The 14,481-nt window shown below is 38.3% G+C and overlaps 1 protein-coding gene across 5 annotated transcripts in view; it reads left to right on the top strand.

Moving 5' to 3' along the window:
* The window catches only part of LOC126248316 (dihydrofolate reductase-like), a 103,758-nt gene that overhangs the window by 47,749 nt on the left and 41,528 nt on the right, over window positions 1-14,481 (top strand). For all 5 annotated transcript variants that reach the window (XM_049949202.1, XM_049949200.1, XM_049949203.1 and 2 more), the window contains exon 3: window positions 8,173-8,287. In XM_049949202.1, coding sequence (XP_049805159.1) covers window positions 8,173-8,287 — 115 coding nt within the window. The remainder of the gene's footprint in view (window positions 1-8,172; window positions 8,288-14,481) is intronic.

Genomic DNA, 14,481 nt, shown 5'->3' with positions numbered 1-14,481 from the left:
AATGTGTTATATTAAAAAGTTCTTTATTTAAATAATTATTTTTAATTTAAATGTATTGGAGCTTTATTTCTCTCTTCCCTCCAGTTACTACTACTACTACTACTACTACTACTACTACTACTACTACTACTCCTTGGCGCTACAGCCCTTGTAGCGCCTTGACCTCCCACACAACCTCTGCCCACTCTTCACTGCTGGCTGCCATGGCTCTCCGTCTTCTCTCTCCCATCCTTCTCAAGTTCTCCATGTTGTCTAGCCATCTGGTGCTTTGTCTGCCCCTTATACGATGTCCAACGGGTTTTCCTTTGAAAACTTTCTTGACTGTGCTGTTTCCACCATTCTCTACATGTCCCAACCAATGTAGCCTATTACTCTTTATTTCAGTCACGATATCTGGTTTGTTGTACAACTCTCTGATCTCTGTATTATTTCTGATTCTCCAAAAACCCCTATCATTCACTGACCTGTAGATTTTCCTTAGTATCTTCCTTTCCCATCTCAGCAACAACTCCTCATCGTTTTGTGTCATAGTCCAGGTCTCTGAACCATACACCACCACAAGTCTAACTACTGTACAATATACAGTCAGCTTCAGAATCCTACTAAGGCTGCTTGCTTTAAACACTTTAACCAGTGCAAAATTGCTCCTGTTACCAGCTGCAATCATTGCATGTATTTCTCCTCTCATGTCATTATTCTCAGTTACCAGTGACCCAAGATATTTAAAGCTTTCACAGCATTCATATTCTTTTCCGTTCAAAGTCATGTTTCTTTCTCCTTCACTATATCTTTTCCTAGATGTTAACATATACTTGCTCTTTGACTGATTAATGGTCAGCCCCATCTCCGCACCATATCTTTCTACTTTTTTGAGCGTTTCTTCAAGATCCTTTTTGCTCCTGGATAACAAATCAATATCATCTGCATATGCAAGCTCCTGAGCCATTCTATTAAACAGTGTTCCCCCAGGGTTGTTGCTTTGTGTCTTTTGCATTACACTGGCCAAGGTGACATTAAACAGAATAGTGGAGAGCACATCACCCTGCCGCAGTCCTTGGTTAACTTCAAATGCCTTTGATAAAGTGCTCTTGATCTTTACTTTGCATTCTGTTCTTTCAAAGTCATATGAACCAATCTTATCAGTTTGTTAAGGACTCCTGCCTTTTACATTGCCTTCCAAAGTTAATCCCTTTTGATACTATGGTAATCTTGTTTGAAGTCGATGAACAGCTCGTGGACATCGGTGATGTAATCATAACATTTTTCAAAGATCTGTCTGGTAGTGAAAATCTGGTCTATAGTGGATCTGTTAATTCTGAAACCACACTGATAGTCTCCTAGATATTCTTCTACGTATGTTCTTAACCGCCCAGCCATGATTTTTCCTAATACTTTATATACTATACAGAGTAGTGCAATTCCCATATAATTCCTGCAGTCAGCTTTGTCATGTTTCTTGTGTATGGGGAAGAGTATAGCTGTACCCTTCTGTTTCGGCATATTTTCTTTCCGTCATATTTCCACTATAATCTCATGCAAAACCCTTACTAGTTTTTCTCCACCATATTTTATCATTTCTGCTGTAATATTGTCTCCTCCCAGAGCTTTATTGTTTTTAAGAGTCTTGATACTAACTTTAACTTCTTCCAGTGTGGGTTCTGCTACTGACTCCTGGTGCTCTTCATCTCTGTTTACTTCCTGCTCCACCTCTTCTGGCATACCGGCATCAATGCCTCCTTCGTTTTCTGATTCTGCATTCAGTAGTTCACTAAAATACTCCACCCATCTGTCTAAAATCTGCTCATTTCCTCCAATCATATTTTCCTCCTTATCTCTACAGAAAACTGCTGTGGGTTTGAATCCTTTCCTTATATCTTTAACCCTCATATAGAATTTCCTTGTTTCTTGAGCAAGTTCTCCTCTGAAGCATTCTTTTTCTTGCCTCATTTCTTTCTTCTATCTTCCTCCTACAGTACTTATCAAACCAGCTCTGGGTTCTCAATTGCTTCTTTCTGCCCAGTACAGTTACAGCTGTGTCATGTATTATTCCTTTAACCATTTCCCATTTTTCTTCAATATCCTCTCCTGTTTGCTCTTCAGCTTCATTAAGTCTGTTTGTCAAGATAGTTTTATACTGTTGTACTGTATTTTCATCATTTTTTAACTTTGGTATCATCTAACCTTGGCGTGATAGCTTTCTTGGTCTGTCGCTTTCCTCTGTCTGAATTTGATTCCGACCAAATAATGAGGACCTGGATTTTTTTAGGGTTCATTCCCTGAGGAGGGTTGGCTTCCCTATGCCTATAGAGCCCCCAACCCTATGTTGTAGGACACACTTTGTCTCCTCTGCCGAGATCAATCTGGCTTGGGTGACCCTGCCAGTGGCTACGCTACTGCCGGCACAGCTCTCGGTATCATCGGAGCATGCAAATGCTCCCGCCCAACGCTGAAGGTGCCTATGATAAGTCGGTACCCAACATTTATAATCCTTTTTCAGTAAATGCTGAGGTGACATGAACATAAACCACATACAATAAAGTTTTTTTAAAAATTGGTATCTTGTTCAGTTGCATTGCAAACATTTACCACCACTTGTGGGGAGTATTTTTCACAAAAAATAAGTGTCATCATTTGCTAGTTTCCTTTGAATTTCTTTGCTTGATATAGTTTCATAATATAATCATTTTGATATTGTATATCACATTGAATTTATCTTGAGGATCATGTCTTTCTCAGTCATATGATTTCTCCCATTCATATATGTTACATATATGTTACATATATGTTACTCTGATTCATGTAGTAGTTAAGGCTTCTTTGTTTCCATCAGGGTTTTCGTACATCAGATTCACTTGCAGTATCATTTGTTGCCATTTAAGCAGTACAAATGAACAAAACACATTTATAAATTTCAAACTTTGCAAACTTCTTACAGCAATCAAAACTCAATAACCTTGACGATGCAACCCGACGTTACCTCTACAGGTAGTCTTATGTGTGTTGAAATGTGCCTGCAGAATAGTGTTAATATGTATATATGTTTTACGTATTGGAAGTGTTTGTCCATTGTGTAAATGAGGCTAACATGTTTGATCAGCTCAGCATTCCTCTAGACGAGTCTGGAGAAACCCTGTAAAAAACTGCACTCAGCCTAGCTCGAAAAAGCGATTCCAAGTGCCGGGGAATCTAACCAAGACAGATCTGGCCTTCCAAATTCTGGCACACAGCAATCAGACATATTTTTAAAATAATGCCTTAAAACTGCTCAGTTTAATTTCATTTAACATCTTGTACCCATGTTCAAATAAACATGGGCATACTCGCTCAATGTTATTGTGAGCACAAATATATTTCAGTTAATTCGCTTATGGCAAAGTTATAATTTTGGGACATTGTGTTTCTCCAGATTTATCGTCGTGTTAAGAGCATGCAGAGGTGTACTGGAGGGATTTTTACACAGACCTTTTTTTTGTGTCTGGGAAAATTCGATTGATTAGGAATATACAGTAATACACTATAGCTAAAATTCATCAGATTAGTACTGGGCTGAAGGTACTTTCTTCATTTTAGTACATTAAAAAATGCAGAAGCAATTACACAGACACTCTCCTATACATGTATAGGATCTTCCAAAATGATCTTTACAGATTCAGTCACATATACTTCAGAAAGGGAAGTAGGTAGGAAGGTACAGTTTGCTGCACAATGTTCACGTACACCTAACAGCACACGTTAACAAGGACATGCTGGCCGGGCATGGAACTGGAATGTCACTTGATATCATGTATGCTACAGATGACGCTCACATTTAAGGTGACTATTTGTGCCCTTCCCCTCCCCTCCACCCTCCCTTTTTTTTGTGAGTCATGATTTTTCTAGCTGTGTATTCCCCCATTTTGGTTTTCCAAAAGGAACTCGGGACACCTAGTTGCTATGGATTTACAAAACAATTTATTACAAATTAGATCTTCTTTTCACCTTTATCAGTACACTGCTACTGAAAGGATATTTTCCCAATGTATGGAGCAGTGAATGTTAGTGACCAGAATAAATTATAATGAAACATGAGTTGAATGTTTTCATATACTGTTGAAGAAACCAGACACACTGAAGAAATTTTACAGCATGTGGCTACCAGAACCTTAGGTTTATATGAACATTATACCACAGACTGCTTGTTTCTACCCCACTCCATTTCTGAAGTATATGTGATCAAAGCTGTAAAGATCATTTTGGAACACCCTGTATTTTTCACACTTCTTTATTGTCATAATGGGAAACTGCAGACAATTCATAATCACATGCACTGTGTCATCACCCTGCCCACCAGACAACTGAATATTTTAAATGACATTTGCCTTCGATTCACTGAGCTGTATTAAAACTGATGCAAATTATGTTCATATGCGTTACTGCAAATGCGTACTACATTTGAACATTAATGTCTCTATAATGCGCTTTCACAAACTCTTGTTACTCTCGTGTGTAATTTAGCATCTGCTGATCGGTAGGAGGTGCACACCCGCTGGTTTTGTCAGCACTGAAACGCGTGAGCTAGGAAACATTCCCCCTCTAATGTCTGCGCTTCGCACAGCATATCGTGGCCATTGGCCAACTTATCGCCTATAGACTGTGTGTTTCTGAGGAAATAATCTGATTTGACCCAGATGTCTGGGGTTTTCAAAGTTTTTGTCTGGGGGCCAGCAATTTAAGTGATGGCAGGCCTACCCCAGTGATACATCAGCTTAATTAGTTATGTGTAATGACACCTATAACATTTTAATCCACAACACTATAATATGAATCAGTTTTAAAAATGAAGAAAAGGGAAGTTACTTGATGTGGTACATAATTAGATGAAAATGTATAATGCTTATTTTAACTTCGGCATACCCCATGAGATATGCAGGTCTAGTGCTAACTTCTGCCAGTACTACATTTCCTTTGTTTTCTTTATGTTCAATGTAATGTTATTGTGTATTGACCAGTTGTAAATCTCTATGAAGGTTTAATTTACTTTCTCTGCAAGGATCTTTTTTCTTTTCTCAATGACTACAAATGTTGATCATCTCATCAGTAAAGAGAATCTTTTTCTCCATGACTACAACTATTGAAAAAGTTATTGATACAGTAAACAATTGTTTCAGTGGACAGAATGAATAAATAAATGGTTCAACCAACAGAAAAACTACTGACAGCTTTCACTTGAAAAGAAAGAATGAGTAATTCAGTCAATATGCAAAGCTGCAGTGGTGTTGAATGTTTTCATTTGGTTGCTCCCACAGACTGGTTTCACTTGAAGAAAATGAATGAATGTCTTGTTTTGTTTCCCTGCCCCTTCGTCCCTGCCAGCCTCTAGCATGACAAAGTATCAAAGGCTTCACATGGTCTTACTAGCTGACGTGACTTGGTATTCTTGAGGAACCTTTTGGAGGTTGTGTGGAGGGACTAGGAAGTCATTTCCTGTAGGGCTACAGAATACGTCATAAACTTTTCATTGGCTTCTCATGACATAGCGTAGTCCCCACAACAAGCCCCCTCTCTCTCTCACTTACAATCTACATCTACATCTACATTTATACTCCGCAAGCCACCCAACGGTGTTTGGCGGAGGGCACTTTACGTGCCACTGTCATTACCTCCCTTTCCTGTTCCTGTCGCGTATGGTTCGCGAGAAGAACAACTGTCTGAAAGCCTCCGTGCGCGCTCTAATCTCTCTAATTTTACATTCGTGATCTCCTCGGGAGGTATAAGTAGGGGGAAGCAATATATTCTATACCTCATCCAGAAACGCACCCTCTCGAAACCTGGCGAGCAAGCTACACCGCGATGCAGAGCGCCTCTCTTGCAGAGTCTGCCACTTGAGTTTATTAAACATCTCCGTAACGCTATCACGGTTACCAAATAACCCTGTGACGAAACGCGCTGCTCTTCTTTGGATCTTCTCTATCTCCTCCGTCAACCCGATCTGGTACGGATCCCACACTGATGAGCAATACTCAAGTATAGGTCGAGTGAGTGTTTTGTGAGCCACCTCCTTTGTTGATGGACTACATTTTCTAACTACTCTCCCAATGAATCTCAACCTGGTACCTGCCTTACCAACAATTAATTTTATATGATCATTCCACTTCAAATCGTTCCGCACGCATACTCCCAGATATTTTACAGAAGTAATTGCTACCAGTGTTTGTTCCGCTATCATATAATCATACAATAAAGGATCCTTCTTTCTATGTATTCGCAATACATTACATTTGTCTGTGTTAAGGGACAGTTGCCACTCCCTGCACCAAGTGCCTATCCGCTGCAGATCTTCCTGCATTTCGCTACAATTTTCTAATGCTGCAACTTCTCTGTATACTACAGCATCATCCGCGAAAAGCCGCATGCAACTTCCGACACTATCTACTAGGTCATTTATATATATTGTGAAAAGCAATGGTCCCATAACACTCCCCTGTGGCACGCCAGAGGTTACCTTAACGTCTGTAGACGTCTCTCCATTGATAACAACATGCTGTGTTCTGTTTGCTAAAAACTCTTCAATCCAGCCACACAGCTGGTCTGATATTCCGTAGGCTCTTACTTTATCAGGCGACAGTGCGGAACTGTATCGAACGCCTTCTGGAAGTCAAGAAAAATAGCATCTACCTGGGAGCCTGTATCTAATATTTTCTGGGTCTCATGAACAAATAAAGCGAGTTGGGTCTCACACGATCGCTGTTTCCGGAATCCATGTTGATTCATACATAGTAGATTCTGGGTTTCCAGAAATGACATGATACTCGAGCAAAAAACATGTTCTAAAATAATACAACAGATCGACGTCAGAGATATAGGTCTATAGTTTTGCGCATCTGCTCGACAACCCTTCTTGAAGACTGGGACTACCTATGTTCATTTCCAATCATTTGGAACCCTCCGTTCCTCTAGAGACTTGCGGTACACGGCTGTTAGAAGGGGGGCAAGTTCTTTCGTGTACTCTGTGTAGAATCGAATTGGTATCCCGTCAGGTCCAGTGGACTTTCCTCTGTTGAGTGATTCCAGTTGCTTTTCTATTCCTTGGACACTTATTTCGATGTCAGCCATTTTTTCGTTTGTGCGAGGATTTAGAGAAGGAACTGCAGTGCGGTCTTCCTCTGTGAAACAGCTTTGGAAAAAGGTGTTTAGTATTTCAGCTTTACGCGTGTCATCCTCTCTTTCAATGCCATCATCATCCCGGAGTGTCTGGATATGCTGTTTCGAGCCACTTACTGATTTAACGTAAGACCAGAACTTCCTAGGATTTCCTGTCAAGTCGGTACATAGAATTTTACTTTCGAATTCACTGAACGCTTCACGCATAGCCCTCCTTGTGCTTTCTGTCTCACAGTTATTGCCTAAGGACCTTGCTTCATTAATTTTATCGCCTTATTTAGTCGTTACTGTATGAGAATGTTGCTTCATTGATTCTGTTATCTTGTTCACTCCTTCACTGTCTAAGGAGTTCACTTCATAAAGCTCGAATCTGATTAACTTTCTACATTGTTTACAGGATCTGTCTTTTATCTAAGGGTATGACATTCAGAGGTTCCATCTCTATTTAATTGAACAGTTTCATTTTCCCTCTTCAGTTCATGTCCTTTGTTTTCTTTATGTTCAATGTAATGTTATTGTGTATTGACCAGTTGTAAATTTCTATGAAGGTTTAATTTACTTTCACTGCAAGGATCTTTCTTCTTTTCTCAATGACTACAAATGTTGATGATCTCATCAGTAAAGAGAATCTTTTTCTCCATGACTACAACTATTGAGAAAGTTATTGATACATATCAGGAACAGTATTGGTCCTAGTAAGCGTTTCACTAAAGGCTTTGCCTTATTTTAGATGTGTGTTGCCTCTACTCTTTGTACCTTATCTGCTAGGTATGATCAGAACCAGTCTTTAGGTACACCTGTTATTCCAAATGATTATAGTTTATTTAGTAGAATCATATGGTCAACTGTAACAAAAGCATTAGAAAGATATAACAGTATGCCTCTGACTCACTCTTACTTGTCAAGAGCATGAAGCACCACTTCTGTGAATTCTACTATGTCTGATTCTGTACTTTACCACTACAGTTTAATACTTTGGTATATCAGGTAGAAGAATGAAACGTCTGTTAATGTCGGTGATTCACGTTTCAGGTCACTTGGTGAAGAAGTAATAGTTCATACCAGCCTTGAAGATGCCATCAAAGATTTGCACAATAGGCAAGATGTAGAAACTGTGTGGGTGATTGGTGGAAGTTCTGTTTATGACGTGAGTAGTAAATAAAGCAGTCCTTTAAGACTTATTTTTAGTGCATATTCTGATAAAAATTAATACTTATATATTTAAAAAAAGAATAAAAAACTTTGTGGGAATATATTTTATGGAATATGTAGACTGCTAATTATGCTTGTCTTCCTTTCTTTCTTTGAACACTTCATTTTCTTTTTCCTCTTTTTTAGGGTTCCATACCACATTCAAAAAAATGGAATCCTTACAGGATCACTTTGTTGTCCATCTGCCTATCTGATAGTTAAGACACCTATTTCTCAGAAGCGGTCAGGGGTATCAACTTGAAATTTATGCCACATACTCTAAGGTCTGCAGTCACTTGGTGGTGTGAAAATTTAAGTTTGTAAGTCAATGTAGTCAAAAGATACAGTCATGTATGTCCCATATTTTGATACTTGCAAACTCACTCAGCAAAACCTATAGATGAACTATTAATGTACATGTCAGGCCTGGTGGTCTAACACTAAAATGCTTGTCCAGAAACAGAGAGGTCATGGGATAGAATCTCAGTCAGACCACATACTTCTCAGTCTTTGTTTCAATCTAGCCTTCCCCTCTTAAGGCTGTGAAGAGTCACCAGAAACACTGTGTAGTTCAGATTCCATGTTAAACTACAGGTCCCCTTTCCCTGGTTGGATAACTGTGATAGGTTAGGCCATGTAACTCACCAAAGTGGTGTCCAATAGAAAGACTTTCACCAGGCCATTGAGTCACACAAAATTTTTGTCATCGTTATCATCATCTATACATAAGTAAATTTGTTGGGAATCAGAGTGTGGGTCCTACTTGCAACTCTCTCTTTCTCTCTCTCTCTCTCTCTCTCTCTCTCTCTCTCTCTCTCTACATATTTATCTTCTAAATTACAGACAAATTAACCACTGTTTGTGGCAAAGTCAGCTACATTTTCATCAGCAGTATTTTTTTTAACTTCTCTGGAATTTTAGATACAAAAATTTCTTGCAATACCATTGGATTTTCTTTCTCCTCAATAGCTTTCATCTCTCTTGAACTAGTGGATAATGAATGAGTCAGCCTTCTCTCTATTGTTTTTATTTTATTTTCATGGGATTTGAACTCCAAAATTGTGATTGAGAGGAGTGGGGCCCAAAACTGTATTTGGTAATCTTAATTTGATTTTACTTTGGTGCATGATGTTGAGATTCTGTTGAAATGTATGGGTCACAGCTTCTGTGGGTGGTAGGAATGAGAAGGAAGAAGAAGAAGAAGATTGCTATAAGTTGTCCTTGGTGAAAACTTGTATTACTGTATGCTGTTTTTGAGTCACATGTAATTAAGATAAAATTAAATGTACATATTGTATGAAGCGAAAACAAATAACAACATGTGAGGTATTTTCTATCTGCAGGACCAAGTTTTCCTCACATAATTTTCTACTTTGTATTGATCATTCATGTGATAAAGGGGTCATCTGATTGCAAGAATGAAAAATATAGCTTCATGTTTGATGCACATTGATTGAGAAACTGAAAATGAAGACAGTCTAAAATTGCCCATGGTAGAATCACCATTTGTAATAAGATTAAAAAAAAAATGGGTACGCAAGCAGATAAGCAGTTTACTGAACAAAGGTTTCAAAAAATGTACATTTCTGGTGCTTTAAATCGCAAATTAGTGTAAGCCTAAGCATCAACAATCAGGATTTTTATGTTTCCAGTCAGATTCTTTAAGCTCTCAAACTCTTGTGATGCCCCCATGATAACAAAAACTATTATCATAGAAAATATTTGGTGCTACATTGTTAGATTTCATATGCAGCTAGGTTACTTAACGAATTATATTGGTTATGCCTGCCAAATGTGTCTGCATATTGATACATCTCCGAAGATTATAGCTGAAATAAAAGTACATGAATGTGTCCCAGTATTAACAAGTGAAGCTGAAATGGAGAGATGAATAGATACAAATATATCTATTAGATACAAATATTTCTGTGAAAGTTGTAGTGGTTGGATTCTTCATTCCTTTAGTCAACATAGGATAATCGCATTGCAGTTCTGGACACAGACTGGTCAGCTGGGACTGACTGACTGCAGCGTCAGTCATCAGTCAGTGCCATCATGTGGGTGCGGTATGGAGGGGAAGTTCCTGGTCATTGTTGGCTTAACAGACCTGGTGCCACTACTCCTCAGTCTAGTGGCACCTCTAGAACCCGGGTCCTCCACATGGCAGCTAGCCACATTGACTACTAAGCCACAGAAGTGGACAAGTCATCATGAGATGTTCACATTAAATGCTGAGTGATTAAAAATGAATTAAAATGCATATTTGAGTGTGGAATATCACACAAACATGTAATAGGGTGAAATGCACCAACTGCAGGTGTGGAATACAGATAAATTATAGTTTTTAATTTACATGACATCTAGATTTTCACCGCAACACCAATTTTAGCTGTGATGTGTTAGTATATGGCTATTTCTGTGGATATTTTGATGTGGCCATTGGTTCACTCTTTCCCCATACTTGAAGCATTTAAAATTTGTTGCCACATGAAAACCACCAGATAACTGTTGGACTTCGTGAACATGGTCTGTTGCAGAATTCCACTCTTGTGCGCTAAGCTTAGGCGGCAGGATCACTGTTTCAGAGAACTACAGATAACGATCAGAAGGTCGTGTCTCCACAAACACAAAGATAGGATGTGCAGATTTCCCAGAATTCATCAGAAACACCCATTGCCTATAGCTAAAACCTGCTTGTGTGCAACCAACTATTTAGATGACACCTTGCGACAGAACTGATCTTAATTTTGTACTCTTGTCCTCGGTAGTGCCAGTATTGATTGCCTCAAAACTGAAAGTTTAAATGAATATGGAATGTTGTTTGCTAAAAAATGAATGACATCAAACCACACACACACACACACACACACACACACACACACACACACACACACACATTGCCGTTACCAGTTTTTACACTATGAACAATTACTAGTACAACTATCCAAAACCTGTACCCACAATTACAGTGGCGAAGTTGACTGTTCTTTTGTGGCACAAAATAGACAGCTCACATTTGTACGAAATTGTCAGTGTGTACTAATCACTGTTCCGTGATAATTTATTAGAGTACTACACTGTAGCAACTCAGTTAAGTTAGTCCAAATTCAGATTCACCACATTCAACTATAACTCAGTTCCTTGACAATGGTATTCCACACCATGTTAATCACAACACAGTTCATTGAAGCTGTCCATTAATTTAGGTTACAAAATTTACTTGAAAGTGTTTAAACATTAGAGTTCCTGAGTTTTGCGGTGACTGTTGCACAAATTTTCATGTATAGAACAAATATATTTCTGACATGAACCAACACTGAGAGTATGCTCAAACATAGATGTTACTCATCTATTTTCAAACTGTGGAGTGACTTTTTCATCACTGACAAGGTCTTACAAAGACTGGCGTGGGAACAAACTGTTATTTTGAAAACTGCTTAATGCTTTGAAATTCAGATAGGCTGGATTTTACTGTTTTTGATGAACCTCAAGAACTAATATGATTTTGATTTACAGAAAATGTTGTTGGCCAGTATCCCATTGCTTATATTTATGTGCACCATATTGCAAATCAGAGTGAATTACATGAAATTATTAATTAGTGAGTTAATCAATCAGTGCTAGTCATTTTATACAGAAAAATTAACCTAACAAAGGTAGATAGTCAAAGTTCAGAACCTAACAGTGATTATTATGAAATCTGCAATGGAAAGTAGGGTTGCTTATGAACTTCAAGTCTCAATTATTATTGAAGATAATTAGTTTTAGGTCATTAAAAATATGTTAAGTAATGTATTCCAGTACTGGGAAGTTGTAATGCTTAACTTTCAAATGACATGTCACCTTTCTAAAATATATGTGTTAGCTCATGGGTTTTTGCATGTAGTGAATTAATTTAATTAACCACAACTTTTAATCAATGGTGCCCTAATGAAAAATAATTATACCAGTAGAATAAGAACATCCAAATTAATAATATTAATAACAAATTCCAGTGAAATTCAGTCTAAATAAGAACTTGAGATTTTTATCTAAGCTTTACATACAATAGATAAATGTATTTAAAAATGTTTTTTTATGGATGTAGAAATGACATAACAGACGGGAAGAAGAATCAATGTGCTATGTCACAACCTGTACTGATAAGGCTTACATGTGGAAATTGCTAACAGACAGGTGCGGTGGGCATGACAGCGTGGAGAAGTCCCGCAGAAGGCTTATAATAGGAAGTGATGCCTCAAAAATGATTTTTCAAGGAAGAACAGCTCCAGTTTTGGCTAAATCATCACTGAATGATTATCATGGGCAGATGAACTCTGCTAATTTTGAAAAATGATTTCACAAAAAGGTGCTTCCTAACTTTCCACTGATCATTAATTGTGTTGGCTAATGCACCATGTGAGTGCAGGCAGATAAAAAAGAAACCCACTGAATAAATAAGACCCTAAGGTGATGAAAATAGTGTGAGCAGAAAAGTCTGATCATGTGTGACAATAACGTGCAGGAGGTGGACCTGTGCAATTTAGTTTGCTTTTAGCCAGTTGGTTGACTAGATGTGATATTTTGGTGAGTCTCTTCAAACAAAGGCTACTGCAGAATGGTGCAAGAGTTGGAGGAAGAATATCAGAGGTGCGACGATGTATTGCAAATTGCCTTTCATGCGCTGCCATTGACGAGGACCCTAGCAGCAACACATAATTGGGAGACTCCAACATAAACTGAGCCGTGGATGGCAGCAGTGCAAACAGTTCATGGTTTCATAAGTTTTACGTATATTAAGTGTAATTTCATTGTGTGTGTAGACTTTTAAATCGATCGAAAACTGTGTCGGTGTGGGCCGGCCACTAGAGGCTACCTGTGGGAACCGTGCACACAGAATGGTCTCCGCCATGCCGCCTACGGGTGACTTGCACTAGTCATGTAGTAACCGAGTAATACAGAAAACAGATCCAAGTAACACAAATATGGCTTTATTCATAAACCTCTGAACAATAATGGAAATAAGCCTGTCATGACTCCACATGTAACAAAACAAAAGAATCATACAAAAGGTGCGACATAAGTGAAGCACAGAACAACTGATGACCACAGTACAAATTATAAGAACATAGTGAGAGTGAGTCAGTGCTGCTCCGCATGTATGTAGGCACAAGTCACTGGTAGATGCTGCAACAGAGACTGTGCCATGTGCATGCTTTTTACAGGTGGCCTCTAATGGCTGGCTCACCCTGATACAGCTGGTGGTTGATTTAAGTACACACGCATGGTGAGGCCACAATCAGCACACCCTCACTCTCACGCGCTAGGAGCAGGATACAGCAGTAGCATTTGATAGTTTGAAAACAAATTTGGAACTTCAAGCTATTTAGTGAAAAAAGCAAAACAGTTGGTCAAATAATGTGGTATCTTAACAAATCCTAATCAAAGACCTTAATGTGTTGTGGGTGAACATGTTGTGAATCATGTTATAGAATTCTACAACAGGGAAGACATAAGCTGCAGTTTGTTCGGAAAGAAGGATTTTATTTGTGTCAAGGAAAATAGTCCCAGGGTTCATAAACAAAAACTACTGTTGTTGAGAAACTGATCCAGTCTCGAATACCATATCTTTCAAGCTCTGATAGCAGAATTTTATGATCCACCATGTCAAAAACTTTTGACAGGTCAATAAATACTCCTATTGACTGCTGTTTTTTGTCCATCAGGTTTCGACTGGAATTGAGGCACTCATAAATAGCAGTTGTCGTTGTTGTTCATTACATAGGATGTTGTTTTTATTTATAAATTTTATAAATTTGTCATACACAACTTTTTCTAATACTTTTGAGATGCAAGAGGAAATTGTGATGAGTCTGTAGTTATTTACATTATCCTTCTCACCTCTTTTATATACAGGAATAACTTTTGATGTTTTCAATACATCAGGGAAAGTGAGTGCCTGAAGTGAGCAGTCACATAAGTGTGTGAGTATTTTAATTGGGTTTGATACACTCTTCATTAATATTGTCACAGGTACACCATCAATGCCTGAAGAGTTGGAATTTTTTAGTCCTTTCATTGCTGTAGCTACTTCATCTTCTGAAACAGAACTGAAGTATATTGATCCTCTACATGCACTTTTTATATTCATGTGTCTTGTTGCTCTTATGT

Source organism: Schistocerca nitens, chromosome 3 (genome assembly GCF_023898315.1).
Source record: "Schistocerca nitens isolate TAMUIC-IGC-003100 chromosome 3, iqSchNite1.1, whole genome shotgun sequence".
Lineage (NCBI taxonomy): Eukaryota > Metazoa > Arthropoda > Insecta > Orthoptera > Acrididae > Schistocerca > Schistocerca nitens.
Note: the sequence above shows the minus strand (reverse complement) of the source record. Positions and strands in the feature narration are given on the sequence as shown.